Here is a 27,003-nt window from a genome sequence, read left to right on the forward strand (position 1 = left end):
TTTTTATATGATTGAGTCGCGAGTTCTGGGAATACCTGAATAATGAGATTGATGGCGATTTTATTTTCCCGTCCTCGAGGGATAACTACGTCAGCGTTAAGTATCGTTGGGCCAATATACTTGTCAAAGCCTGTATAAAAGAAGTAATATTGATAATGAAACAAAGCACTAGCCTGGCTTGACAAATTTATCATATTGATGAAGAACATCTGGCAATTGTCGGCCACGTTCAGTTAAATCGCGCATCAATCTTCTAGCGAGTCGAATGTCCGAATCTGTATTGACGAAAACTTTCAGGTCGAGTAACTCCAGGACTTTACTGTTGTGCAATGTGAAAATGCCATCAATGAGGACAACACTGGCACTTAGCGAAGGATTTATAATAAAGACTAAACCCGGCTCAGCTCTTTAGCATTATGAATCCCAAGCCGTAAACCGTTTGAGTTTTGGATTCGATCCGGCGGTGTTCGATGAAAGAGTAATGAGGCACTTTTGTGGCTTTGCCCTGTTTTAATCTGTTGATTGTTTCTAGGAACAAATCCCAATCAATTGCATCGGGGCAATCGAAGTTGTAATCACCGATTGCTGCAGCAGCTTTTCTTTGGTTTACAAAATGAGACTTTCTGTTTGGCAGTCGAGCATTTTAGTCGATATTTTTTGAATCTCACTAAAATGAACTTTTTAAGTGAAAACCGGCCTTTGTCCACTTCGGTAACGACACCCTTGAAGAAATTATCCATTGAGAGGAGGACAACATACGGGATATTGATTCCCTCTTTAATAGGGTCGATTAGCAACGGACTTAATGTCCGACGAGTTGAAAATTACCGCAGCTTGCGGTCCGCTGGGATAGCACCTTCTCTCAAAGAACTATCGACCGTGCCTATTATCTGACGGCTAACAGAAGTCTTTCCAGAAGCAGATCCTCCAGCAACACCAATTACATAGCAATCGCTAACTCTGGTTCCAACAATTTTTTTGTGATTCTACATCGCTTCCTGTCGATAACGACCTACTCCAAGCATAGGTATAATGCGCTCTGATTGATTTAGCTTTAAATTAAAGCCTTTAATGCTTGTTTTATGAACCAATAAGAGCGCTTTGAGAGAGAAGTCGTTATCGTAGGACCGCTCTGTAGTATTTTCATGTTTGCAACCAATCTTGATTCTCCATCAATATTGAACCACAGTGGCTTCCCTTTTGTATAGAGCTCCCTTCTTTGCGAGTTAGACGAGATAATCGGCGGGATAGAATTCTGAACCAAGCTTTTTCTCCGAACAATGTTCGTTTTCATCATCATTTCAGCTTGAAAAGCGCTCATTTTTTACTCTTTTGTTACTAATAATCACGTATTCTTTGAACGGAAATCTTGAATCGTCATCAAAACATGAAATTTGTCTACCGTAAAAAAAGATAAATAAAATGAACCTTGCCTTGATTCAATGAGCCGCTATTGGACTGGTTTGCCATTGACTCGAGGTGCTCTTCTTTTACGGAGCTCTTCCGCCGCCCGATCTGAAGCGGTTTTGACATCAGGAGCAAAAAAGAAAACTTATTCGAACCCTGATAGATCTGTTGGAAGTGAAAACAAATTCTAGGCGTATTTGAGCGCGTCCTCAGGGCAGGTGGATTCCGTAAATATCTGCCAACAGCGTCCCCCTCCTCCCTAACTTCTTTCAGATCACTTCAGAACATTTTCTATATGCTGATTGTTTGATCTCTTTTATCTGGAATCGAACATAAACCGCTCCTTTTCTATCAAATTTCGAATTAGATTTTTCTCCTAGCGTTTTTTCTCCAATAGCGTTGAGTAGATTCAGATCGATATTCTTTAGTCAAGCTCTTTTAAATTATTCGATGGCGAAATTTTCTCTTTCCGCTGTTATTTATGTAAGGGATCTTATAGGAACTTAGCCAGGATCGTTAATAACTGTGGGCATTATCAATCACTGGAGCGGGTAATCTCGATTGAGCTTGAAAATTGAGCTACTGTTCAGTTGTAAGAGCTTTTAGTTGTCATCTCAGAGATGCTTGAAGACACCTTACTACTTATGATCGTTATCAAAATTGAAGTTTTTATGATTTTTCGGCAACTTTGACCTAAAACACAGAAATATTAATGGATTTTTTTTTGCAAATCATCATCTTTGTCGAAGCATGAAATGATATTTTGTCGGCAAGTTTATATTTATGAATTGACAATTCGGGTTCATTAGAGTTAATTCAGCCGCGCTCCAAAGTAATTGCTCATTAGCAGTGACAAGGATACGCCTTGACGCCGATGGCGGTATCGACAGTGCAATGATTGACTGTTTTCTTGAGATGTGAGGGGCTGGAGACTTGTGAGTGTGGTTCAACTTGGGCTGAATTATCGCCCACGAGGGGCGAACACACTGCTGCCGGGGAGAGTTCGATGATGCGCGGCGCCCGTCAGCGACATGTGGCTGGGTGTGTGTCCTTGGGCACACTCTTACTACTCTTGCGCGAGACTTTAACTTTCCCCGCCCGGGCTATCCGCTCCAAATTGTTTCTTCCTTTTGTCATTCAGCGAAAAAGAGAGGCGTTAATTGAGCACGTGCGTGAGCGAAAAAAGGGATTAGATCACTGCCAGTGGCACCGAAAATAACGTATCTTTCATTCTTCGACGTTTAACTTGCCCTTGGAGTCGGCGCATATTCGAAAATCGGAAAAATCAAAAGCCCTGAATTTATGATCGACAGAAGCTGAAACGTCGGATCATTGATTTTTATTGACGCATTCAAGAAGAGGGTCAAATTGGCAGAAAAGCAGACAACTGAAAAATCGCAGTTAAGAAGAATTAACGCGCAAAGAGAGAGTCTGTTTTGAAAACAACGAAGATACAAGTTATCACAAAAATCATGGGAAACTGCTGCGCAAGACCCAATGGAACAAAGGTAGCAAAACACTCGTCAACTCATTCATTTCGAACTTATTATTGTCGGACTAGAAAACAATAAGACAAAAAACGACCGCATTTTGGCCATCCAACGTCATAAATTTTTGAGGAGCCATGGCCCATGGGCTAGTGTCCGCAGTAATACATAAATCAAAATCGATAAAGTGGAATGGAAATTTTAAATATTAATTCTCATCCTTTCTATTAGCGTCCGTTTATCTGGACTACTCGATCTCTATTCAATTAGCTATTGTCGAGCTTGATTTAGAATTTAAATTTTAAACACTTAATAATCGTGGCCGTTAACTGATTTTTGCCGAAAAGAAGAGGTCTGGAGATCAATTTCTAATCAGGCATCATTCTCGCAAATCCACACTTGCTAGTTCATCATTAGTTTCTGATCGATTGCTGCTATTAGTAGATGAATATATATGTATGCAGAAGTTTTGACGCAATGTGAATTTGAACCTCGTTACATTATTATTAGAAATGTAATTTATTCAGATGAGCAGTTGGCTGCCGATACGCTCCTTGAGAGAAAGAAAGTACAAATCAGAATATGCAGCGCCGAAAATTGTAATCGAGCCTCCCACTCCTTCCCCTGGTGCATCATTCACAGAAAGGAAATGGTTTTTTAAAAATTTAATCAGCAGTATCTTCACCTCAATTCTTAATTGATCAAACAGAAGTTATACCTAATTAGTTTATTTAAAATCCGTTTCGATAGCCCAAGAATGTCAGTTCAAATGGAAAATGGAACAGTAAGGAATTGATGCTTAAGAAACTCCCTAACCTTCACTGTCAATAAAACAACTGTAACTTGCTGAACTTTTACTGACGAACACCTGCTTTGTGCAAAATATTAGCAACTCATCAGAAAAAAAACTAAAAGCTACTCCTATCTGTAGCTCAGAAAAGAAAGAAATAAAACTGTTAATATTATCAGTTGTCTGATTTATTCCTTCATCAATTTTGGGCAGCGTGTGAGCAGGGCTGCACAATTGGATTGGAATCCAATTGGTTTCCAATTCCAATTGGATTGGATTGGTAAATTGGTTGGAAAAAAGGCGGGAAAATCAGGGTCTGTCCAATTGGACAGCCCTTCCAATTGGAAAATGGGGGTCCAATTGGCACCTGGTCGCCAATTGGTAAATTGGCAAAATGATTGGATCGAAGCACCTCTTTCCATGCGGAAATGCCAGATTATGCTTGAATCAGTGGCTCAAACGACCAGTTGGGCAATAATTTTCGATCTTTAAGTCAAAAGAATTGGACTGATGGTGGGATTTTCGATAGATAAGGGCTAGAAAAATAAGTTTCGAGGGACTATTGATTCAGTTAGAGGAGCAAGAGGGCAAAAATAGTTGTAAAGAATGCAAAAATTAGCGAAATTTAGGAATTTTCTTCGGCGAGGGCTTGCCAAACTGCCCGAAAGCGCCGAATTGCCCGAAAGTGCCCATATTGCCCAAATGTCCGAAATGCCCGCTCTTGCCCGGCCAAATTTTAGGGGCTTAAGCTAAAGCTCCGAATGCTCGGCCGAACGCTTTTTCCCCGAATGCCCGATGCCGATTTGCTTTAAAAATTCCCTCGTTTGTAAATTTTAAAGGATTATTTTAAATGAACTCATTAAAAAAACTGAGTTTTCCAATTAGAATCCGATTTTTTTCGCGGACCAATCGGCAATTGGAATCTTGCTTCCAATTGGCAAGAGTTTTCCAATTGGACAGTCAAATTCCAATTGGAATTGGAATTGGATTGGAATTTGGTTGGATTGGCAAAATTTGGGTTGGATTGGATTGGCAGTTGGTTGGAAAAATCCAAATTTTTTTGCCAATTGTGCAGCCCTGGTGTGAGACAATCAAATGTCTAATTTTTCATTTTCAAAGTGAGTTCCTTTCGCTAGTTCTTTAAATTCCGCCTTGGCGGCTTTCAGTTCTTTTTTCAACCTTGCTGTTTCACTCGAAACAGAAGACTTGAAGAAAACGCTGCTGAAAATCGCCTTCATCAATTTTTACTAAACTCAAGCTACTGTAAGAATTAAGTACTGTAGAAAGGATGATAGACGAGTTCCTATTTGGCTGCTGTCTATGGACGGATAATTTGCTTGACTTCAATTCTGCCTCTGCGACCTTTCAGTCCGAGTTGATATGAATTTTTCTTTTCAACAAATGAATACTCAATGACGACAGAATGACTACTGCAACAACTCTGCCTGCATCTCTCGAATGTTACGCAGTCGGGCGACCAGAATATTTTCTTTTTCGTTTTGAGCACTTAGGTGGACTTTCAATTTAATCTGCCAGATTTGCTTTTCGATTTCGGAAAAAGTTTCCATTAGACCCCCAAGTATCATACCTTTTAGAATCGTCTTTAGCTGCTCTTTTCCCATATGGAAGCCGATTTTTGAATTTCGGACTTTTTATCGGATTTTTATCGGTTTTTGTGATTTCTAATGCATTATTCAAGTCCCTATAAGTTCCAAACGATTCTAGTTTTTAATTTTTTGCTCGATAAATAAAAATATCTCGTCGAGAGGATTCTAAAAGGTGTTAAAGTACTAGATTGGGACAATCAGGTGGAAATTAAGGTGCACCCTTGGCAGATTAAATTGAAAGTCCACCTTAGCTCCATTTTTATTACTTTTCTCCTCTGAAATCAACGAAGAGATTATCATCAAACAAAGGGCAGTAAAAAGGCAGTTTACAGTACTAGTCAAATACAGTCTCAAAAGTCAGCATTGCCCTCTTTGTACTCTTTCATTTGCACAAGAAATCGTTCCTCTAGCAGTGACAGTTCTAATGAACAAAATTGATTGAAATAATTTGAAAATGAAAATTTACCAGAAAGAAGATCAGTAATCGCATTTGTGAAAGCATCTTGAGGAGTGTAATCCTTCGTGGTTTGTACCCTGATGATTACTTTGTTCTCAAGAGGATGAGGGTTTTTGTAGCCGGCGAAAAGAACCTAGCAATATTTCGGCTAATCAACGAACTAATCCAGCAAGTGCTACCTTGGGATCTCGAAGAAGCTGAGTTTTGAGAATATTCCCCAAAGTGTGATCCTCTTTGTTCAATGTGAACAGGCACGCGTCTAAATTAAAATCTCAAGGTTACAGACAGCCAAGTTTCTATTACCGGGAACATTAACTTCCTTCTTGACTTCGATCTTCTTCTCTCCATCATAAAGCATAAACGATTCGAATCGAGGAGGAGCATTCATTTTTCTTCACTTTCTTGAAAATTAAATTATTGAAGTTTGAATGGGAGATAGTTTCTTCAGCTGAATACTGCAAAAACGAAAAGATAAGATGGATAAACGAGCGAGTGTTTCTGAACACTTGGAACTTGGAATAACAGGTAGAGAAATAGAGAAATCGTTTAAAATGAAGAATGATCTTGGGAATTAGTGAAGACTGCGATTGGTAAAAATCTGCTTTGAGTGGGCTTGATCTGAACATTTTATGTTAAAAACTATTGAAAAATTTCTATTGACCTGGAAAAATGAAATATTTTCGAACTCCTGGCCATCGATGGAAACTCGCGCTGTAACTGACTTTTCCCTAGGCTTGAAGACGACGCGCGATGCAATTTCTCGACGCTCGCGGACACTCGCGTCATTATCTAATAAAGTATTCAATGATTTACAATGATGGGAAAAGTAGTTACCTTTTTTCTTCAATCCCGGGAGATTAGGACGCGTTCGCCGCCGGGAAATGAACTTCATTAATATCGATGATTTCATCGGGTGGAATTCGAGTATTTTCAGCGTCTCTTTGATGCTGTGCTTTGTCTAAAATTTGGTTAGTACAGTATGAATGCGCAAGCCAACCTGTTTTTCGTCATCAGAAAGCCAGTACTCAACAACGACGTTGAGCTTTTCAGAAGATTGTATCCCGCCGTATCCATTAGCATTTGATGTATAAGGGCTAAAACAGATGTAGTTTCGTTAATAACACTTTTTTTCTCTACCTAGAAGTCGGACTCAAGGTAAATCGACCATCATCAGACTCGGAATCGTCTTCGGTTTCAAGGACAGCAAGTTCAACACAGAAGGGAATGACTTGATGCCCATCTGATTGGACATCCGATAAAGATAGCATTGCTTCGGATACAGGAAGATGTGCAACGTGATTCGCGTCTATAATTATTTTTAAGCGAATTTTATCGGGTTTCCTACCCAGTTGAATTGACGATAACTTCTCAGAAATCCGGTTCAAGTCATTGGACTCTAACTCGCTATCAAGAAACAGTTTCTTGAAGGTCCCACATGTCTCGCCTATCTTCTTACAGAGATGGCTTTTTCCCACTTCGTCGAGAGGGATGAAAAAGAAGGAGATAAAGTTTTCGTTCATCTTTTTCGAGATTTTTTCGAAATAAAACTTGACTACGAAGTTGATATCTGGGGAGGTTCCGTGGACGCAGAACTTTAACGGGTCTTCTGGAAGATTATCGGGATCGCTTTCGAGGAGGACTTGGAGGAAAGTTTCGAGGAGAAGTTGGAGTTGATCCGGCGCGACGTCGATGATTATGAAGGAGGAATTGATTGTTGACAATTTATCGATTAAACTTTCTGTAGCTTGAGATTGGACAATAACGAGTGTTGGTTTCAAGTTTTCTACTGCTTCGCTGAGACTTTGTTTTATCTTCTTTAGTTTTTCTGGATTCTTGTCGCACGTGATTGACCCGCGCGCTCGCGATGGAGGCTTTTCGCTGGTTTCTGGGAAATCATCTTGAGTAGTTGAGCTCTCGGATTTTGTTCGTTGATTCTCTTCGATAAGCCTTGGCATGGCTGATTTATTGCTACCGCTTCTTCGGCCTGATGAATAGGCGCCAATTGAGTTTCGAGCATGGAGGGAGCATTGTGAAGCGCTGTCAAAATATGGCTGGAGACTTGAATTCAAATGAGGACCAGTTGATGGTTTTAGTTTTTACCTTGGTCTTGGGGTCGAGGCAATGCTCACACTATCGGCAAAGATTTCCTCTTCGTCCGAACTAACACCAAGATCGTCCAAATCATCGTACAACTGCAGCTCAGATAGATCCATCGTTTCGACTTGGTCCATGTCAATATCTTCTGGATTGATATGGGGGTTCTTTTTGATGACGCGTTCGAGCAGTTTGCTCAAAACAGCTGATTTGACCCTTGATGCCATGGAGAAAGAGTTTTTCATCTTTCTATCGTTCGGATTTGCTTCTTCGTCGTCGGAAGAATCCGATTGTGGGAAGTTTCCGTGGTCGTCTTCAGTTGGAATCGAAGAGACTTCTGATATCTCCAACTCGCCGATCTCATGGTGCTTTATGTCCCTCGAAATGCTGTCTGATTTGAAAAGTTTGATTGAAAAGCTTTTTGAAGGTGGAAGCTGAATAATTTCGTCCAAGTTTATTTGTCCTCGCGCGAGTGTTTTGTAACCAGGCACAGCTGCAGTTCTGTATCTCCGCTTTTTCTGCAGCGAAATATAGAGAATGTTTGAGCGGTTTTTCGTGAAATGCTGGTACTCGAAACTCATGTTCTGGGCGAACTCTTTCTCCAAAGAAGAAATGCAGATTTCATCCCTTAAATTTGAGTTCAAAATCATCAAAAGAACGTTTCGATTTTTACCCTCTTGCTTGAGGTCTTCTGCTGTTCGCCTGTAAAGTTATGAAGAAGGAGAGGCTGTCCCGCTTCTCAAGAGGCTTGGCAAGAGTGAGACGAGATATTTGAATGCAGCAGCTTCTTGGGACCGATGGGTTTGACAAAAAGTCCCCTGCGCGTTGTGCAAAAGTCCGACTCATATTCTACGATGTTGCATTTTTCTCTGAAAAGAAAACATCTATAAATTGACAAATATTCCATTTATTAGTGAGAAACAAGAATAAGCAATCAATTTTTCGGACAATTTTAATTTTAAGAGAAAGAATTAAAGAGAGAAGACGACTTTGAATCGATGATAACTGGGGCATGAAAATCTAAGAAGATCGAGACGATCGGTCAGCGAAGATGGTCAGAGTAAAGGCAGTTGAAATAATTGGAAACTAGTATCGCGATTCAAAGGAGCCATTGCCGCCGTAGGAAATTCCTGAGACACCGGTGTTGTAGCCTCCCTCAGTGTTGGCGTATCGAGACTTTGGCGGGCTGGAGCGATAGGAAGAGCGGCCGTAATCGTAGCCCTGGGAGTCGCCTTTGCCTCGAGAGTAAGGAACGATCGGAGATCGAGATCGCGTGGAACCGCCGAAGCCATACTCGTCGTCGTCTTTACTCAGAAGGGTCAGTTTTCCGTCTTTTTTTGTTCAAAAATCGTTATTTATTATTGCCTACTTTTAAGGGACCCCGCCGACCGAGCCGCGCGCGCGTGTCACGCTCTTTTTCCTTGCAACTTTTCATCAGGATCTTTTCATTCGATTTTAATGAAATTTTACATACCAACTAAACTTTTTATTCTCTTTCTCATAGACTTTTTAAAATTCTCATATCTTTCGGCTACGCCGAGTTATTGCTGAATCTTGGGCGCCCGCTTTCAAGTGTACATAAGTACTCGAAATCTTCGGATTGACACTTCGAGACTACCATCATTGAAAAGCCCGGGCTTTCTTTGACAAGGCCTACTTATTGAGATTTCCTGGAAGCGTTTACTTAACTCGGTCGGCGGGGTCCCTTAAAGTGGGTCCCAGCGTGGCCTTCCACTAGACAAGTTAAACGGTCCAATTTAGAGTAAATATTTCTGATTTTCGAACCATTCCTAATTCAGCCTGATGGAGAAGAATTTGCGATTTGATTTCAGCTCTATCTCTGATAAGACGCAAGAACTCTGGTGGAGGAGGAGGAAGATCTCGAGACTCAGCTGGGTAGGAAAGCAACTGACGCTCATAAGGATGAATGGTCTAAAGCGGTTTAAAATCGGATGGCGGTTAAACAAGTGTAATTCGATTACAACTCGCTCAGAAGAGAACGAAGAGAAATTGAACTTTGGTACCTCGAGTCTTTTTCGACGAACGATAAGCCCGTCAATATCGTTGGGACGAACGAGACGGACATTTGGCCGCTGCCCGGAGAGCTGCGAGAAATCATCGTAACAAAACCGAGGCGGGCCGGCGGGGCGAATTGGTGGGGGAGGACCGCCAAAACCACCGCCAAAATCATTAACACCGGCAAGACCCATTGGAAGATTTCCCATCATACCGGGACCCTGATTACGAGTTCAAAAATGCGCGAAGAAGGGGAACCATCGAAGCTCGAAAATCAGATGAGCTTTGAAATGGACTCAAATAGGGAAAAGGAGGGACTGTGAAACTCGATCCTGACGATCCTGACCGCCTTGATTGTGTTTGGAAAACTGGACTTTGATAGTCTTGCCGAAGAAGTACGAGTTATTGATAGCATTGATAGCACGCTGGGCATAACGCTCGTCGATTCGGATAAAAGCTAAGGAAGATTGGATTAGCAAAATGAGATTTTAGTGGATATCAAAGATTCCAAGATTTTCCGAATCTCAAGGGTTCCAAATCAAGAAGAAATGGCCTGAAATGCGAACTTCTAAGAGCGAGTTCAACATGGAATCCTATTTTTCTCGAAGAAGAGAAGACCTAAAAGGGAAGAAAAAGATGGACTGTACCGATATGCTTCGACTTGATCATTTCCGCTTCTTCAACAGATCCATACAAATCAAACTTTTTCCGCAAGATTTCAGAGTGATCCAAAGAGCAATCAGGCAAATTAGCGACGTGAAGCTTTGCCTACAAAAAACTTTAAAACCTGTCTTCAATCAACATTTTCAGTACCTTAGGAGCGCGCTTATCATAGTGCGGTTTATCCTGAAGCGTTCCATACTCAATCTTCAATTTTCTTCCATCATAATCTTGGCCATTCAAACCGACCATCGCAAGTTCTGGGGCTTTTTCATCGATGTGGACGAAAACAATATCGCGATTTTGAATCGAGTGGACTTCATGGACCTTTCCGTACTCCTCTGAAAGAAAAATTACAAATTCTTTAAAATGTGAGAAAGAACTTGCTCACCGAATATTTTCTTGACTCTGTCGACATCGGGATTCATTCCAACTCCGGCGACATGAAGCTTGACAGTTCCATTGTTGCTTCGATCACGATCGAAATTTCGATTCTCGCGGTTGTTTCCTCCTGAGTTGTTACTTCCACGGGGCTTTCCAAGCGACATTTCGACATTTAGCTGCCTTCCTGAAGGGTTTGGGAAATTATAGCCCTTCCAGGGATCCAGTAAGCTCTCACCTTTGAATTCAGCATTGTCCATCTTTTCAACAGCGAGGAGAGCTGCTTCTTCCGTGTCGAAGCCCACAAATCCATAAGAACTAGAGAGAAACATGAAAGAACCAACCCTTTTCCCATGACTTTACCCTTTCAAATCGACTTCAGCAACTTTTCCAAACTCCGAAAACTTCTCTCTGATGTCAGAATAAGAAACCTGCTGCGTGTTTCCGACGAAAATTCGAAATTGTCCTCGACGATCTCCCATTCTTTCAAAAGGGACTTCTCTTTCCGACGAAAGTGAATTCGCGTGAGTCTGGAAAAAAGCGAAAGTTTTTTTACAAGCGGAGCTGATTGGAGGAAAAACGCGCGCTCTTTCTCGAGATGATCTGAATTATGAGGATCGATCAGAAATCTGCTTTTTTCGAAGAGGAAGATTTGGGGAGGCTAAAAATGACATTTATTCCAATAAATTTGAACTTTCTTTCAGAAACGGTTACTAATTTGCAGTGGCAGGGGAAAAGGGCTCTAGTTTTAGTCGGTGGTATCGTCGTCAGTCTCCTCGTCTGTGTCGTCGACCTCGGATTGAGTTACAGGCATCTCGGCGTTGAAGAATTTGTACTTGGCACTCTTCTTTCGGTTGTTTGGTTTCCAGGGAACGTAGCCGAGCTTCTGGCAGATCGCCTTTCGCTCTCGCCACCCCGAATCTGGACCCTCGTGGACGTTTGGATATGGGGAGATCATCTTGTCCTGAAGTGCCTTCTTGATATTCTCCTTCTTCACGTTAACCAAGTTTTCTTAAAAAATAAAGTAAATGCATGTAATCAAATAAGGAGGGCGCTTTGAATCTTACCCTGTTTCTCAGCCGACCAGCGGAGCCCATCGTTGTAGGCCACAGTCCATTTGACCCAGATTCGGTGCTCCTCGTCTTGAAAAAATATTTTTGGCTCAGTTTTAGTGTGATTTTTACCTGGCTTCAAGTAGTACTGGGCTTTCATTACTCCGTCATCGTTGCGAACTTTTCGCTTTCCCCAGGACAGGCTCAACCCGCCGAGTTGCTAAATAAATAAATCAATTTTAAATTTGATATTTTTTAAATAAAATTACCTCGAGTTCCCACTCGGCTGATTCATCAAACTCCTGCGCCGCCTTCTGAACATCTTGATCATCTTCCGACTCTTCGTCGATTGACTCTCTTTCACGCTCCTCCTCGGCGTCTTTCGAAGCTCTTGAAAGTCGTCGTTTTTTGTTGAGACTTTCGCGCTTAGTCACGGCCCCGCGAAGAATCTTCGACACCTTGTTCTTCTGGTGCGTGCTCTTTTTCGCCTTGTTCTTCATTTTTTCAAAATTTAAAAGCGAGAGCGAATATTTTGAAAATGAAGAATTGTCCGCAGATCACTGGATCGAAGAAAACAAATGGCCAATTAGAATCAAGAAAGTATATGCGTGGTTTGACTTCAAATCTAGAAAGGCATATTCTCGGCGGTGACTCTCCAACGCTGTTGTGTTGGAGAATTTGAAATCAGCAAAAATCTGAAATAAATTTTTGACTCATTTCTATGTCAAAATTTTGCATCATCTCAGAATTTTGCAACAACCGAGTCATTTTTTTCCATATTGCTGAGATCTCAAAATCTCAAATCCCAAAATTTGGGAACCGCGCAGGGGCCGGAGATAAACTTCGCGCGCTTAGAGCAAGACTCGTGATTGGTTCAGATAGGTCCGAAATGCTTGAGATTTCAGAATCTCAAATGTCATTTAATTGCAATGCGCGTATCCAACTTACGCCGTTTTTGAGAAAATTAAGATCCAAGCATTTCAATTACAAAGTTAACTCAAAAATTGGCCACCCAAAATTTGGCCGCTTTTTGTCTAAATTCGCTATTTTTGGAACCTGAAATCAACCCAAAAATTAGCCGCTTTTTCAAAAATAAGTAATTTTCCATCATCATTGGGCCCAAATGATGCCATTGTGATCATTTTTTGATTTTTAAAAGTGTTTAAATCATTAAAATGACTAAATTCTAATAAGAATGTCTTCAAACAAGCAAAAATTTGAATGAAATTCATCAAAAATGTGAAAATCATGCCGATTTTTGAAAATTTCGAAAATTTTTTAAAAATTGAAAATTGAGATTTCAGACAGAAAATTTGCTGAGATCTCATTTTTGACATGGTTTGAGATTGCTGATTCATATTTTTTGGGTGTCTGCTCCCGAGAATGCGAGAGGTCGTCATTTGCCCAAGTCGTCATCTGCCCAAGTCGTCATCTGCCCAACTTGGGCAAATGACGATCTTGGGTGAAAGACGATCTGTAATTTAATTATTATTTAAAAAAAGCTTTTCTGTGTTTCACAGGAACGGACTCATCACTGTCCAATTCCGGAAGTCCGGTCCATATATTTTAATAGCAAAGACTTACTCAGTTGGGCCTCGATTTTCTAAAAAATATCCTGAAATTCAGAGTATCATACTCTTCCATACTTGGAACTAGCTTCCGGAGGAGATTCATAACTTCTCTCTACTTTTCAAAAGTTATTACTCAAGATCAAATGTGAACCAAGACTCGGCCCGAGTACCCTCGGTTCCACTGGGACTGTTCCACTTCGACATTTTAATTCAATTAATTCAAACAAAATTTCATTCAAAGTTCAGACTAAACACAAAACCGACTTTAGCACCTTTTTCCGGCGCCAAGCGTCAGCAAGGCGTATAGGTACGCGCAGTTTATTAGAATAGGCTATTGTTGGCGAAAACTCATTACATCTTGCTTTACGAAACGATGCTAATGTCCCAGATGAAATTGTTTTCTCAACAAAAACTGTCGAATTCGAAATGATAAGAGGCCACCTTCCTGCGAGCAGTCTTCTTGCAAGTAGTCAGTTAAACTTTTATCTTGCTGCATTTTTCTTAAATTTTGAATTCAATTGCATAGTCATTCACGCAGGTCGTCATTTGCCCAAGTTGGGCAGATGACGATCTTGGGCAGATGGTTGGTAACTGAGCGTGAGCAAGCGGAGCTGCCTCTCAAGCTCCGCTCGTTCCGAGAGACACCCTCCGCTCAGCGGGTATCCACTCATGTAAGCTCACTGGAAATCTTTCACCTCACTTTCGGGTGATGGTGAAAGAATGAACTTGGAACTTTGATTCAACTTCAAATAATTTAGATTTTATTTTGGAAATATCTTTGCCAAATTGAGACAGAAATAAATAACGCCTCCACTGAAGAGAGCGACAGTAACGACAATGATGAGCAGATCCTCTGTCGGCATTTGAATCTGAAAATCGGATTGTTATTCAACTCTCAAATCTAACCCTGTATCTCCTTTCATCGCTTTTGAATATATGCCGCAATTCTAAATCGACCTTTTTGAAATTTTTCCAACAAGTTTTTATCATAAACTTCGAAATAAACGAAATTCGCTGGGATTAGTTTTTATTGTAAACATTCTGTTTCATTGAACGGCTAAAGCGTTAATTTGTTGACGAGCGAAACCGTTTCAACTTTTTCTTTCTAGCGCTAATTGATGGTAACTTGATTAATTTTTACGCTGCGACGATTTTCGTCAACCATCAACAAAAAAGATAACGAGCTCTAAAAGTGAACTTACCTCTGTGATGGATTGACTGCCGCTATCAAAAGCGATGGTGCTCAAACCGAGTCCTCTGAGAAACACTCCTCCTTGTCCCTGCTCTTCCATCTTCTCTGCAGAATCTACAAGTATCCCTATCATCTCTAAAAAGATATTCTTTTCCTACTTGATCTGGTCAGTTCAATAGCCCATTCAGCGTAGCGACGATTTCTGATCGAGCTGGGTAAGTACATAGAAAAATAGACGGCCGGCGCAGTGTTGGAAAAAAGGTTGAAAGATAGAACAAACAGCTAGAGTTAGGTACTGATTCGATCTGAAACGAGACGATCAAGTACAGGGGGAGTGGAACTCAAACAAATGATGATCGAAATCAAGTGATCTAAGCGTCTTCTCAGACCTATTTGAACCCTTTCCAGTCATGTCGAAATGACACGTTCTAGGGAAATGATTGAATATCCGCAGGTTCTTGGTTTATTGCCAATGAATACGGGAATCTCATTCTAGTTCTTGTGTTATGCGGCATAACTTATGCCTTACAAAAATTTCCTTCGTATATGTATTGATATGACATAAGCAGCAGCGCAAGCTTCGTAAGAATTATTCCTCAGTATGAGTTAAAACTAAATATTTCTCCCCTCATATTTTTGTTAAAAACTGACGGAGCATCTCCGTTCAACTCAACACAAGAAAGTACTCGCGCGCGCCCTCTGAGCGATCCTAATATAAAACCTTTCCGTTATCTTTTTAAGATCCTTTATTCCAAAATAAAAAGAGAAATGAAGATATTCTCACTTTTAATCGGAGGAATAATTTCACAAAGAGTCGACGAAAATGCGTCCGAGCTCTTCAAAAAGCTCAAAAAGAGAATCGAATTGATGGAGGAGCCTGGATCTGCGATAATATCTACCAGCCGAATAGTAGTTACAGTTGTACGGGAACATGTGATGACGGGAGTGAGCTGAACGCGAGGATTGCTGTTGAATGCCCTAGAAACATTTGGCAAAATCCAGTGATTGAGAAAAATTTCCTGTTCACGCCTTCCTGTAGTTCGTTGGCAAGATCATCGAGAACTTCAACGAAATGCAGCGACTTCATAGACATAGCCGTCGAAGGCGGATTCATCAAAAAGACTGGAGACTGGAAAGGAAAAGTTATATTTTACAATCTGTTCTGCGGGGAAACGCTAGAAACTGCAGTGCTGAAGGAGCCGAAGCATAAATTCCAATGCAAAACGAAGCGGCCATTTCTGAAAGCATTGGACGGTGCGAATAAAAACGCCTGTGTTCCACCAAAACCAAAGGTCAAACACTGCCTGGATGAAGAAACATTGAAAGAGATTCATGACATCGGAGATGGAACCTGGTCTTGTAATGGGAGAACAAGGAGATCGACATGTACTGCAATGTGTAATCATCCCCATGCGTCCGCAAACTTGGTCGTCAAATGCATTAGAGGCAACGTTCTATCTATCTGGTCAGGGACGAAAGGCAGCAAATGCGAGTTGCCAGTCGTCGATGAAACCTTTCTACAGCCGTTGAAGGCGATGCCGGAGCTGAAAAGCTGTGATGGAACTACCCATGGAGTCGGTGAAATGCCTTGGGTAGAAGAACTGAATATCACAACGGTAAACCACTGAATTTAACATCGTTTTCAGCACAAATTTTCAGATAAACGGTGATGACGTTACCTGCCGGGCTTCTCCTATAAACACCAACTGGTTGATGACATCTGCCAGTTGCTGCCACAAGGCTGCGGAAATCAAAAGATCTACTGACGGAACGAATCACGCTGAAAAGCACATCCATTCGTTCTGGAATGACCGAACTGACGGAACGCTCAGAAATCACGACTTCTGTCTCGTAAAATACGAAACACCGCACAATATTCCTGTCCCTTGTTTGGGTAAAGAGCAGCCGCCATTAGGCGCAGCTTGCTGGGCTTTTGGAGAGAATTACGGAGCAGGAACGGGTCATGAAATTTTATAATCAATAGTGATAAGCAAGGACCTTGCTGCAAGGTGATGCTTGTACCCCATGAGTCAATGGGCCCTTCACGTTTCTGACAGCTTTCGGTTTTGTTGAATAGTGCTTTGTTTATGAAAATAACACGAGATTCATATTAACAAGGACGATGCCTGACGCCGTGCCCGTTTTTTAGAAATGGCCAACAAATAGATAAATTCTTATCGATGTTAGGTTAAATATTCACATTATGTTGTGACTAATATGATATTCAAATGAACAATTTCTGATCCAAGGTAAAAGCTGCTGTTAACTACTTGGGTACAGACTATTGTCAAGTTAAATCCGCAGTAAAGACCGAAAATGCCGAACTTTGCGTTGGAATCAGAGACGACAACCAAAACTTCATGGTTGATATTTTGCCTGCTAAGCTTGTCAGAGGAACTCCTCTTATCTGCGATATCGGTAAGATTGATTAAATCGGACGACTGGCTAATTATTTTCAAGATGGAAATGCTGTTCTTTACGGAACTGGATCCATTGTTGACGACTGCAATAGCTTAGAAAACTTCCCTGCTATCTTCACTGACTTGTCCGAAGCGAGTGACTGGATGCATACGATTTTATAAGCCTTTTATGGAAATATAGTTTTTCAATTTTATATTCTGTAAATAAAGAAAACTCGTCGCCTAATTCTTTGATTTATCTGATAAGTTGAGTTTGTTGATTTATTTATCAATAGGAAAGTTTGTTGCAAAGTTCTGAAAAATGATGAATTTTGAACTATTGTAGGAGGTTGAAGACAAATCTTTGATGTTCAAAAACAAGATGATTGGAAATTCTGCTTGTTAATTATAAATAAATAAGGACGGACTTGCTTCCAGCGAAACAAACACAGGTAAAGATGAAGCGTTTTCTTCCACAGTCACAGTACGTTCGAGCGTATTACAAGTCGAGCAACAGTCGTCGTGGGTCTTCGATCTTTTGCTTGATGCCCTTGAGGAAGGTGACGGCTTCACGGCCATCGACCAGTCTGTGGTCGTAAGTAAGGGCGACATACATCATTGGTCGAATCTAGATTTCAACATAAATGACGGCGGGGGATTAGACTTTCTCACCTCAACTTTGCCGTTGACAGCGACGGGTCTATCAAAGACACCGTGCATGCCGAGAATGCCGGACTGAGGAGGGTTGATGATGGGCGTTCCGAAGAGGGAGCCAAAGACGCCACCGTTGGAGATGGTGAAAGTGCCGCCTTCCATGTCTTCAATAGCGAGGTTTCCAGCTCTTGCGAGGCCGGAGAGTCGGGCGAGTTCTCGTTCAATCTAGGTTAAAACTCATTTTGGGAATAGATGAAGTGGACATACGTCGAGGAGAGACATGGATTCCACGTTTCGGATGACGGGGACAACAAGGCCCTTGGGAGTAGCGGCGGCGAAGGAGATGTCGGTGTAGTCGCGGAAGATTATTTCGTTGGTAGCATCGTCGATGACAGCGTTGATTGCTGGCTCCTTGACTAGGCCGACGGACGAAGCCTTGATGAAAGCGGACATGAAGCCGAGTCGAGAATCGTGCTCCTTTTCGAACAGATCCTAAGATAATTAGAAAAGTAGATTTCTTGCAGTTGTTTTTACCTTGTATTCCTTTCGCATCGCCATAATACCAGACATGTCAATTTCGTTGAAAGTAGTGAGCATAGCAGCAGTGTTCTGGGCGGACTTGAGTCGCTGAGCAATTCGAAGTCGCATTCGGTTCATCTTAACTCGTCGTTCTCCTCGGTTTCCTCCAGCAGCAGGGGCTTCGGCAGCGGGAGTGGGCTGTAAACAAAGGTTTTCTTTTTAATTTTTTGGAAGGTTACCTTAACATCGGCGGTCTTGGTGGTAGAAACAGGCGCGGTTGGGACAGCAGATGGAGTTGGGGCGGCGGTTGGGATAGGTGCAGCTACGGGAGCAGCGGCGGCGGGAGCTTCTTCTAAAGAGAAAACATAGCTGGAGAATGAAAGAAATTTTGGGTACCTTTCTTTGCTGGAGCAGCTTCTTTCTTAGGAGCTGGAGCACCTTCGCCTTCTTCCATTTCAAAAAGAGGAGTTCCGGGGGTGACAGTTTCTCCATCTTCAACGAGGAGCTATGATTTCGGATGAATTTGCGAGTTCACATTAGAATCCTACCTTGGTAACAACACCTGCAGTAGGGGCATTGATAGGCAAAGAGGTCTTATCGGTTTCGACTTCGCCAACAGTTTCATCTGGCTGCACAGAATCACCGACCTCCTTGATCCAGGAAATGTCACCTTCGGAGATTGAGTCGGCAAAAGCGGGACACTCGATGATCTTGGCGAGGAGCTCGGGAGACATGTGAAGGGAGCGGGACATGCTGACGCTGTCCAGCTGGAGCATGGCGCGCGAAACACGAGCCGAGTGGCTCATGAAACGCGGCGTCAGTTTTCGACACTGGTGCCACATTCTAAAGCGCTGCTGTTGAGATAGGAAGCAAGTAAATGAGTTTGAAGGTTAATTTACGACTAGAAGTTTGCTCCTGTGCTGGTGGAAGGGTCAAATTCTTCCTTGAGACACAAAATACAGTAGTTGACAAGATTTTCGTTAAAAGATGTGTTGCTTTCTTGAAGGAATGTGAAGAAACTAGTGTAGATTTTTGAAGATCTAGAGTTTGACTGAATCTTTGAAGGGGCTCTCAAACAATCCATTATTATTTTAATGAAGAGCAAATTCATTGATCCAGATTGAGTAACCCTTGCCTAAAATTGCACAAACAGTCTCGAGGCCAGAATCAATATGGTCCGTCATCTTTGGTGAATTTTTCTTTGGGCAGGCGTCGGAAACTTCTACCTTGGATTTTTCGTACTTGTCCGTGAGTTTTTCTTTCGCCCATTTTACTAGTTTGAAGCAGCTTTCTTTATCCTCTGTTGTCACTCCCTTTAGGCTAAAAAAGAAAAACGTTAGCTCTCAAAAAAGGGGGCTTGGTTTACCCTCTGAGCGTCTCGCAGACTGTGACTAATCCAAGGAGCGCTCTGTTTGAGCTGTTTCCTGAGAGGCGAGCAGCTTGACAGAAGTGCATTTTGGAAATGAGATAATTCTCAGCGCCGCCAATTGTGTATCGAACTTCCGCGTATCTCTGGAAAAAAGGAGCGAGTTTTAGTATTTTATTTTATTTTCATGGTACCTGGTGGTATAAATAATTCGCGGGGGAGATGAGAATGAGCTCTTCGAAGCAATAAGCAGCTTTTTCGTACTCATACTCGCTGAGGTACAGTTCTGCTAGTTCAAGCCACGCCTCATTGTCGCATTTGTACGTTTCCAAGTACGATACAAGCAACTATAGAAACGTTTTATTTCTTAAACAAGCTCGGCCGCGAAGAAGTACCTTAACGGCTTCGACAGTTTTTCCATTAGTTTTGTACATGCTGATAAGCCGTTTCGTCATCGCTGCATCGCCTGGGTTTTCCTCCAGCATCTCTCTTGAAAAATCGATTCGATTCAATGAAAAGCTCTTTGAAAAGACTCACTTGTAGAGTTCTTCCGCTTCTGCCAATTCTCCATCTGCTTCGTGGAGAACTCCAATCAGTCTGTAAACTCTCTTCGACTCCGGAAACTGCTCCTTGATTTGGCGAAGGTAGGAAAGGCCGATGTCGTTGATTCCCAAGTCGATGCAGGCGAAGAACATTTGCTCGTAGACGTCCCAGACTTCGTTGCCGAGTTTTGAGGAGTAATTGTCGCACATGTACTTTCCCAGTTTGTAGGTAACTGTTGCATTTCTATTAAAAATAATATTAATTTTATAAAATAAGGAGAATCTCCTTAGAGATATTGTTATATTAACTAATTTAGATAATAATTGATCAATTAAAATTTATATTTATCAAAATTGTCTATCAAAAATTGATAAAATTACCCATTTTATCAAAAAAATTTAATCTTTCCTACCTAGTGCCATTTTCTCTAAATTTTCTCAGCGTCTTCCTAAGTTCGCCAAAGCTCATTTCTGCAGCATCCGTACTACTGTTAATTCCTTCCATCTTCTTCAACCCTCTTTTTTGAAAGTTCGTTTCTCTTTCGACCCGTTTTCGTCGATGAAAAATTGGCGCGGCGCTTTTTTGGCCAATCAGCGCGTCAATTTCCGAGGCAAAAATTGATCACTGCGGAATTGGCAGAATCTTCAAAGAGAGAATATGGTGAACAGAAGAGCTTCGCATGCAGGATCTTGGTATTCTGGAGATCCAAGAGAATTGAAAAATCAACTGAAGAATTGGCTCGAAAAAACGAAATTTGAGGTACGTTTTCAGTCTTATTCTCCCCGATAATTCTATAACTGCCTTTTATCCACCAACATTTTTCAACCTTACGTAAACATCTTTCCTCTAGAATTCTTTCTAGAAAAAAGCCAAAGCCGTGATCGTGCCCCATGCTGGCTACGCCTATTCTGGTCCAACTGCTGCTTGGAGTTTTGCTCAAATCGACGCTCAAACGACCAAGAAAGTCTTTATCATCGGACCATCCCATCATGTTTATCTTCCGAATTGTGCACTTCCAGTTGTGAAAGAATACGAAACGCCGCTGGGAAATTTGAAGATTGACAAGGATATTTTAAATGAGCTTCAATCTACCGGTATATTCACGGTATATACAAGATATTGCCATAAATTGATGTCCCCTGATTTCAAATGACCATAATTCAAGGCTTATTCTGCACGATGGATCCTTCAACAGACGAAGACGAGCACTCAATCGAAATGCAACTGCCATACCTCGCTCATCTCTTCCAAAACCGCCTTCAAGAAGTCACATTTGTCCCGATCATGGTCGGCTCAGTGAAGGAAGAAAAAGAAGCGCAGTACGGGCAAGTTCTGGCAAAATATCTAAATGATCCAGACATTGCTTTTGTTATTTCTTCGGACTTTTGGTAAGCCCAAATCTTTCTTCTCCATAATCAGCGTATTCGTAGCCATTGGGGAAAGAGATTCAGATATACGTTTCGTTTGGAAGAATACGAGCAGATCTACGAATCGATCGAGGCTGTCGATCGAGAGGGAATGGACCTGATAGAAACGAAAAGCCTATCGAACTTTCACGATTATCTCCGTCGAACGAAAAACACAATTTGCGGTCGAAATCCTATATGTTTGCTTCTAGCCACAATAAATTATCTTGAGCAAAAGGTAAACCCTGGAAATCCGGCATATTTCTACTCGAAAATTCTAGGGCCAGATGCAGTCGAAAATCAAGTTTTTAAAGTACGACCAGTCGAGTCAAGTTCGTTCGCCAAATGATTCCTCTGTTTCTTACGCTTCTGCTGTCTGTTATATTTGAGTTGGAAATTCTTACTGCTACAGTCTGTAGTTCCGAGATTAGTATTCATATAACTTCACGACACCACAAGATTCACGTTCTAACATACTGTGCGGCACAGTCTGTGCCCAATACACTTCAATGTTTTCGGTATTTTCATCGGTAAATCACCTCTCTAGGTGATTGTTCTCTGAAAAGTTCGGGTTTGAGTCTCATTGAGGGCAAGTATGTCCTACATCACCCGGCGGTTGAGTACGGTGCCGGTTCGGTAGTAACTATTGGATTTGATATAATCTTCGACTACTAGTTGTTGAATTAGACAACACATATTTTTGGTGGAGCTAAAAAGTAGAACATATCCTTATGGTGTTTTTTCCTCAGAATGCCTCGGAAAATCTGTGAAAATTGCAACGAAAGAGCAGCTTGTGTTCTTCGATATGATCGGAGCATCCTTTGCAGGGAGTGCTTTTGCCGAGTTTTTGAAGAAGAAGGTATTGAATCTCATGTTGCTTTTGCTCAAATCGTTTTAGTTCACCAAACCATCACAAAATACGAGCTATTCAAGCCCGGACAAAAAGTAGCAATCGGCGCTTCTGGCGGAAAAGACTCGGCAGTGCTCATGCAAGTTATGAAAATCCTTAACGAGCGGTACAACTACGGCTTGACGCTTTATCTACTGTCGATTGACGAAGGCATTTCGGGGTACAGAGATCATTCGCTAGAAGAAGTCAAGTTTCACTCGAATAATTACGGACTGGAGCTGAAGATTTTGTCGTATAAGGACTTGTACAATTGGTCGATGGATGAAATAGTCGCGGTTGCCGGGAGAAAGTCGAACTGTACGTTTTGCGGCGTTTTCAGGTTTATTCCCGACCAGTGATTACTCATAACAGCTGATTTTCTAGGCGCCAGGCTTTGGACAGAGGCGCATGGCAGCTGGGAGTGGACATTGTCGCCACAGGCCACAACGGAGATGACGTCGCTGAAACTGTCTTGATGAATATGCTCCGTGGAGATGTAGGGCGACTTTCTCGCTGCACTGGTTCGTTCTCTCTCTTTTCGCTATTTTAGACTCAATTTTCCTCAATTTAGCAATCACGACGGCGGACGATCCCAGTGGAATACCAAGAGTCAAGCCATTAAAGTATCAGTACGAGGCGGAAATTGTCAAGTACGCCAGACACTCAAAAGTTCGATATTTTTCGACAGAATGTACTTATGCTCCAGGAGCGCATCGAGGTCACATCAGGTAATTATAAATATTGAATATTCAGACGTCGGAAAAGTTAATTATTTTCTCGCAATCCAAAATGATTACTGCGCGTTTTTGCGACGGATGAGTAGGCCTTTTCAGAGAATATTTACGCGCCGCTACGAAAATACGTCCTCATGTCGTTTTGGATATCATCAAAGCTGGAGAGAGTTTCGAAGTCAAAGACGGAGTCAAGGTTAGACAGAATCAGGGAGCCTCTTATCGATGAACCTATTTAGCTGCCAATTAAATCGCGCTGCACAAGATGCGATTACATTTCTTCCCAGCCAGTTTGCAAGGCGTGTCTTTTGCTTGAAGGACTCAACACGGGCAGACCTCTCCTAGGAATAGGAAAAACAAAAGAAGGAAGAGTCAAGAAATACAAAACCATCAAAATTGAGAGTGGCGAAAAATGTGGGAAGACAGATGATTGCTGTTCGAAAGAGAAAGAAAAGAAGTGCGAAATTAATGACGATGAAATAGAAACTTGCGGAAATCCTGCAGCAGGTTTGCAGGCAAAAGATTTGGAGAAACTGAGTATAGCTGCCGAAGCCTCAGATCTGTTCTAATTTATTCAAGACTGTTCATAGAATATTACTCGGAGCGCTGACACTGATAAGGCTTGACGGATCAATCCACATATGTTTTGCGTGACAGTCATCTTTTAGAATGGGCAATCCAGAAGCAGAACCACTTATTCACCAAAATAAGCGGCAAGAGAATACTTCAGAGTCTACTGAAGCTCCCCCTGATTATTCTGAAATCTCTACTTTACCAACAGCGCCGACTTTTCCGACAGTTGAAGCTCCATCTGATTTTACAGAAAATCCCGTCTTTGGTAATGAACCAATTTTGTGCACTTGTCCACACTGCCAATATGAGGTAAATAACAAGATATTTTCGCCTAGTCTACAATAAATCAGGGAGTTTCTCGAACAGAACATTCGATGGGACTCCTAAATTGGCTTGTCTGCTGCTGCTGCTGTATCTGTGTAGCGTTTTGCAGTGATGGGCTGAAAAATACGACGCATTCTTGCTACCGATGTGGAAAAACTATTCGTGTTCATAAACATTTATGCTTGTAAATAGGCCACATTTTCTCTTCCTTGATTTACTTCTTGATTTGTCCAACTGTTTTCGTCATTTCTGCCTGTTTCTTCAATGAGTTCCAATTCCAGTTCGATATTTGTACTATAGTACAGAAGATTGAAATCTCTTACAATCAAATATAATTTCTTAGAGTGTAATCTTTTAGAATGGGTAATCCAGAAGACGAGCCAATAAATAAGCAAAATCATCCCCCAGAGAACTTTTCACAAGCGCCTAGTGCACCTCCTCCTGCTTATGCAGAAATCGCTTCAGCCTCGATTATTTCTCCACAGCCAGCATTTGCGCCTGGTCATTCTCAAGAAACACCGACAGCTCCGACAATTCCGATCATTCAAGCGCAACCTAGCGTTACAGTTAACCCTTATTTTGGAAATAAACCGACTTTCTGCACTTGCCATCACTGCCAATATGAGGTTAATAATAGTTAATAATCACTTCATAAATAAATAAGGGAATTACTCGAACAGAACATTCCACGGGACTGCTAAATTGGCTTGGCTGCTGCTGTACATGTATCTTTGGCTGTTTCTGCGGTTGCTGCTTGGTCCCTTTTTGCCTTGACGGATTGAAAAATACAACGCATTATTGTCACCGATGCGGAAGAGTCATTCGCGTTCATAAACATCTGGGTGTTTAGTAGGATAAGAGTACCTTTTGTCTTTCTTGATTTCAACAATTGATTCCATCCCTTGATTCCCTCCACTGTATTATATTTTCTGTACGTACCTTTTTTCTTCAATCAGTTCCAATTCAAGTTCAATGTTTGTTTCATCAAAATAGTATGTCAGTCTTAGAATGGGAAACCCTGAAGAGCAGAATCCTGGCTACCCTCATCAAAATCTGATGGGCGCACCAGACCAGCCGTACCCTGCCTCAGCTCCTCCAATGGGCGCTCCTCCAGCATATGGCGATGTCTACGGAACCCAGCCAGCTCCAATGGGCGGACCTCCTGTTGCAGGTAAAGGCTAATAAGTCTATCTCTATTTATTTCTGTTTCAGGAGCTCCTCCAGTTCAAACTCAACAACCAGCTTATGCTCCTGGCTATGCTCCTCCTCAGCCGCAAGCTGCCGGTTACGGAACAGCTCCAACAACAGTGATAATCCAGCAACAAGCTCCGCCAACAATCATCAACCAGCGATTTGGCAGTCAGCCACAGCATTGCATCTGCCCACACTGTCAGCATCAGGTTCTTTGAAATCTCTATATCTGAGGTATCAATAAGATTATAAATTATCTGCTTTCTTCTGTACTAATGGTTTTGAAGGGTGTCTCAAAGGTTCATCATGAATCTGGCCTTGGAACCTGGCTTGCTTGTGGTGGAATTTGCCTCTTTGGTTGCTGGGCCGGATGCTGCCTCATCCCCTTTTGCCTCGACGATCTTAGAGTAAGCTTTGAAATTAAAATGAACAATTTAAACATTTTATTTTAGGACACAGTTCACAAGTGCGAGAATTGCAACAAGCTGATCCGAGTGAAAAAGCTCATCTCCTAACTCCTTTACTCCTTCCCTACTGAAAGTACAGCCCCTTTATTCCTATAAGAGCATTAGAAATTGATTTTAATGCCTTTCTTCTTGTACATTTGCCCAATGAATTCAATTCAATTGAAAAAGAAAATTCCTCGTTTCCAATCATTATTTTCAAAATACTTGAAGGCACGAAATTTCAGAAAAGAAAAGCCTCTTTTAACCATCATCTTTCATAAATATTTTACCTCGTTCACAATTTTTCTCTCTTATCCATCCGAAGATAAAATGCGTGTTCTCTTCCTTGATTCCATCAAGACCAAGTAGCATTTTTTACTAACATGTACTACAACCCATCATTGCTTCTCTCAATAAATACTTCAATAACCAAACAACCGACAAAAACGTCCACTATGTAAGAATGACGCGTGGATGACACAAAATTGCGAGCCTTGTCAACCCTTTTGTGGACGGAAAGTATGCTCAGAAGATAACTCAACTTCCCTTCAAGAATGCGGCCCCTGCCCCTGGGGCTGGCAGAACACCACGATCAACTTGAGCGAATGTTCCATTTGCCAACCATGCTCGGATCAAGTGGATCTTTATGACTGGCTGTTTTTTTGTTTTCATCATGATTGCCGTGTATGGAATTCATTTTCAAGCAATCATTCGACTCTCCGGTAGATTAATTCTTCATTATCTCGTAGACACATTTTGTAGTTGGAAACATGAAATTCATGCTTTTCGAAATGATGTCTGCTTTTTTCGAAGTTTACTTGGGCTTTTTGGTCACGATTCTTTCTTTTTCTCCTCGTGGCTCGCTTCAATTAACCTCTTGCTACACTTCCGAGGTAAATTTATCGCACTGTACAATTGTGTCACATCTTTAAAGAAAGTTTATCTGGAGAAATGGTACCCTTTCGTGGATGCAGTTCCTGGAAGATACGAACTGTTTCAAAGCCAAAAAAGCGAGTTCAACGGGGAAGGATGTCTATATGAAGTTGTTTATCCCCGATTTTGCCTTCCTCTCTTCTCGATGCTTCTGTCTATCGTCCTGACTTTATTCGGCCGGCCAGCATTCCTCTACTTCAGTGGGAAAACTGGCGTAGAAAAACCAATGGAACCATATCTCTTCAGCCCATACCTCGAAGCGCTTCATAGACTGCCATATGCTATTTTGACATGGATATCAAATACTGATTAGAT

The 27,003-nt window shown here is 41.6% G+C and overlaps 11 protein-coding genes and 2 long non-coding RNA genes across 14 annotated transcripts in view; 5 read left to right on the top strand and 8 right to left on the bottom strand.

Annotated features, from left to right (window-relative positions):
- LOC145699408 (uncharacterized) overlaps nucleotides 1–3,807 on the top strand; it is a 47,005-nt gene extending 43,198 nt beyond the window's left edge. The window contains exons 4-5 of the mRNA XM_081776679.1: nucleotides 3,422–3,546; nucleotides 3,651–3,807. Of these exons, the coding sequence (XP_081632805.1) occupies nucleotides 3,422–3,546; nucleotides 3,651–3,725 (200 nt within the window). The 3' untranslated portion in view covers nucleotides 3,726–3,807. The remainder of the gene's footprint in view (nucleotides 1–3,421; nucleotides 3,547–3,650) is intronic.
- On the bottom strand, nucleotides 1,167–1,902 carry LOC145699795 (uncharacterized). Its single transcript, XR_014134083.1, has 3 exons — nucleotides 1,563–1,902; nucleotides 1,434–1,515; nucleotides 1,167–1,305 (listed from the first exon to the last, which is right to left on the bottom strand). It is a non-coding gene; the product is annotated as an uncharacterized LOC145699795 (long non-coding RNA).
- A 1,735-nt stretch (nucleotides 3,808–5,542) lies between the features above and the next one.
- LOC145700593 (DNA-directed RNA polymerase II subunit RPB11-a-like) lies at nucleotides 5,543–6,189 on the bottom strand. The gene is made up of 4 exons (XM_081777888.1): nucleotides 6,052–6,189; nucleotides 5,928–6,007; nucleotides 5,758–5,881; nucleotides 5,543–5,712 (listed from the first exon to the last, which is right to left on the bottom strand). Exons 1-4 carry the CDS (start codon nucleotides 6,134–6,136, stop codon nucleotides 5,642–5,644), a joined length of 360 nt encoding a protein of 119 aa, XP_081634014.1. The 5' UTR covers nucleotides 6,137–6,189; the 3' UTR covers nucleotides 5,543–5,641.
- LOC145700590 (phosphofurin acidic cluster sorting protein 2-like) lies at nucleotides 6,172–8,734 on the bottom strand. The gene is made up of 8 exons (XM_081777884.1): nucleotides 8,516–8,734; nucleotides 7,849–8,469; nucleotides 7,094–7,806; nucleotides 6,886–7,054; nucleotides 6,746–6,842; nucleotides 6,583–6,706; nucleotides 6,410–6,537; nucleotides 6,172–6,366 (listed from the first exon to the last, which is right to left on the bottom strand). The coding sequence occupies exons 1-8, from the start codon at nucleotides 8,686–8,688 to the stop codon at nucleotides 6,295–6,297; spliced, it is 2,097 nt and encodes a 698-aa protein (XP_081634010.1). The 5' UTR covers nucleotides 8,689–8,734; the 3' UTR covers nucleotides 6,172–6,294.
- On the bottom strand, nucleotides 8,734–11,499 carry LOC145700591 (uncharacterized). Its single transcript, XM_081777885.1, has 9 exons — nucleotides 11,263–11,499; nucleotides 11,138–11,217; nucleotides 10,910–11,086; nucleotides 10,672–10,859; nucleotides 10,506–10,626; nucleotides 10,190–10,315; nucleotides 9,867–10,078; nucleotides 9,633–9,774; nucleotides 8,734–9,173 (listed from the first exon to the last, which is right to left on the bottom strand). Exons 1-9 carry the CDS (start codon nucleotides 11,379–11,381, stop codon nucleotides 8,929–8,931), a joined length of 1,410 nt encoding a protein of 469 aa, XP_081634011.1. The 5' UTR covers nucleotides 11,382–11,499; the 3' UTR covers nucleotides 8,734–8,928.
- Nucleotides 11,500–11,559: 60 nt separating this feature from the next.
- Nucleotides 11,560–12,687, bottom strand: LOC145700592 (uncharacterized). Its single transcript, XM_081777887.1, has 4 exons — nucleotides 12,221–12,687; nucleotides 12,084–12,171; nucleotides 11,967–12,041; nucleotides 11,560–11,910 (listed from the first exon to the last, which is right to left on the bottom strand). The coding sequence occupies exons 1-4, from the start codon at nucleotides 12,449–12,451 to the stop codon at nucleotides 11,648–11,650; spliced, it is 657 nt and encodes a 218-aa protein (XP_081634013.1). The 5' UTR covers nucleotides 12,452–12,687; the 3' UTR covers nucleotides 11,560–11,647.
- Nucleotides 12,688–14,260: 1,573 nt separating this feature from the next.
- On the bottom strand, nucleotides 14,261–14,987 carry LOC145699959 (uncharacterized). The gene is made up of 3 exons (XR_014134113.1): nucleotides 14,873–14,987; nucleotides 14,725–14,828; nucleotides 14,261–14,391 (listed from the first exon to the last, which is right to left on the bottom strand). It is a non-coding gene; the product is annotated as an uncharacterized LOC145699959 (long non-coding RNA).
- Nucleotides 14,988–15,315: 328 nt separating this feature from the next.
- On the top strand, nucleotides 15,316–17,352 carry LOC145698121 (uncharacterized). Its single transcript, XM_081775324.1, has 4 exons — nucleotides 15,316–15,319; nucleotides 15,456–16,330; nucleotides 16,374–17,132; nucleotides 17,175–17,352. The coding sequence occupies exons 1-3, from the start codon at nucleotides 15,316–15,318 to the stop codon at nucleotides 16,689–16,691; spliced, it is 1,197 nt and encodes a 398-aa protein (XP_081631450.1). The 3' UTR covers nucleotides 16,692–17,132; nucleotides 17,175–17,352.
- Nucleotides 17,353–17,381: 29 nt separating this feature from the next.
- Nucleotides 17,382–19,134, bottom strand: LOC145699787 (dihydrolipoyllysine-residue succinyltransferase component of 2-oxoglutarate dehydrogenase complex, mitochondrial-like). Its single transcript, XM_081777047.1, has 7 exons — nucleotides 18,835–19,134; nucleotides 18,683–18,791; nucleotides 18,526–18,638; nucleotides 18,302–18,484; nucleotides 18,035–18,259; nucleotides 17,786–17,992; nucleotides 17,382–17,741 (listed from the first exon to the last, which is right to left on the bottom strand). The coding sequence occupies exons 1-7, from the start codon at nucleotides 19,126–19,128 to the stop codon at nucleotides 17,613–17,615; spliced, it is 1,260 nt and encodes a 419-aa protein (XP_081633173.1). The 5' UTR covers nucleotides 19,129–19,134; the 3' UTR covers nucleotides 17,382–17,612.
- A 26-nt stretch (nucleotides 19,135–19,160) lies between these two features.
- LOC145699789 (ER membrane protein complex subunit 2-like) lies at nucleotides 19,161–20,787 on the bottom strand. Of its 2 annotated transcripts, none has more exons than XM_081777050.1 (7): nucleotides 20,608–20,787; nucleotides 20,190–20,438; nucleotides 20,048–20,141; nucleotides 19,847–19,999; nucleotides 19,653–19,798; nucleotides 19,422–19,606; nucleotides 19,161–19,343 (listed from the first exon to the last, which is right to left on the bottom strand). In XM_081777050.1, the coding sequence occupies exons 1-7, from the start codon at nucleotides 20,697–20,699 to the stop codon at nucleotides 19,327–19,329; spliced, it is 936 nt and encodes a 311-aa protein (XP_081633176.1). In that variant the 5' UTR covers nucleotides 20,700–20,787; the 3' UTR covers nucleotides 19,161–19,326. The 2 variants fall into 2 exon arrangements, with proteins under 2 accessions (XP_081633176.1, XP_081633175.1); XM_081777049.1 differs by having other exon boundaries at nucleotides 19,161–19,337; nucleotides 19,416–19,606.
- LOC145699790 (protein MEMO1-like) lies at nucleotides 20,773–22,111 on the top strand. The gene is made up of 5 exons (XM_081777051.1): nucleotides 20,773–20,954; nucleotides 21,058–21,289; nucleotides 21,361–21,583; nucleotides 21,626–21,839; nucleotides 21,883–22,111. The coding sequence occupies exons 1-5, from the start codon at nucleotides 20,853–20,855 to the stop codon at nucleotides 21,988–21,990; spliced, it is 879 nt and encodes a 292-aa protein (XP_081633177.1). The 5' UTR covers nucleotides 20,773–20,852; the 3' UTR covers nucleotides 21,991–22,111.
- Nucleotides 22,112–22,351: 240 nt separating this feature from the next.
- On the top strand, nucleotides 22,352–23,859 carry LOC145699788 (cytoplasmic tRNA 2-thiolation protein 1-like). Its single transcript, XM_081777048.1, has 6 exons — nucleotides 22,352–22,460; nucleotides 22,500–22,830; nucleotides 22,875–23,011; nucleotides 23,062–23,218; nucleotides 23,324–23,417; nucleotides 23,461–23,859. The coding sequence occupies exons 1-6, from the start codon at nucleotides 22,352–22,354 to the stop codon at nucleotides 23,788–23,790; spliced, it is 1,158 nt and encodes a 385-aa protein (XP_081633174.1). The 3' UTR covers nucleotides 23,791–23,859.
- Nucleotides 23,860–25,089: 1,230 nt separating this feature from the next.
- LOC145699791 (lipopolysaccharide-induced tumor necrosis factor-alpha factor homolog) lies at nucleotides 25,090–26,972 on the top strand. Its single transcript, XM_081777052.1, has 6 exons — nucleotides 25,090–25,289; nucleotides 25,331–25,518; nucleotides 25,597–25,716; nucleotides 25,762–26,477; nucleotides 26,518–26,648; nucleotides 26,690–26,972. Exons 1-4 carry the CDS (start codon nucleotides 25,127–25,129, stop codon nucleotides 25,822–25,824), a joined length of 534 nt encoding a protein of 177 aa, XP_081633178.1. The 5' UTR covers nucleotides 25,090–25,126; the 3' UTR covers nucleotides 25,825–26,477; nucleotides 26,518–26,648; nucleotides 26,690–26,972.
- Nucleotides 26,973–27,003: the final 31 nt, after the last annotated feature.

Source organism: Oikopleura dioica, chromosome 2 (genome assembly GCF_907165135.1).
Source record: "Oikopleura dioica chromosome 2, OKI2018_I68_1.0, whole genome shotgun sequence".
Lineage (NCBI taxonomy): Eukaryota > Metazoa > Chordata > Appendicularia > Copelata > Oikopleuridae > Oikopleura > Oikopleura dioica.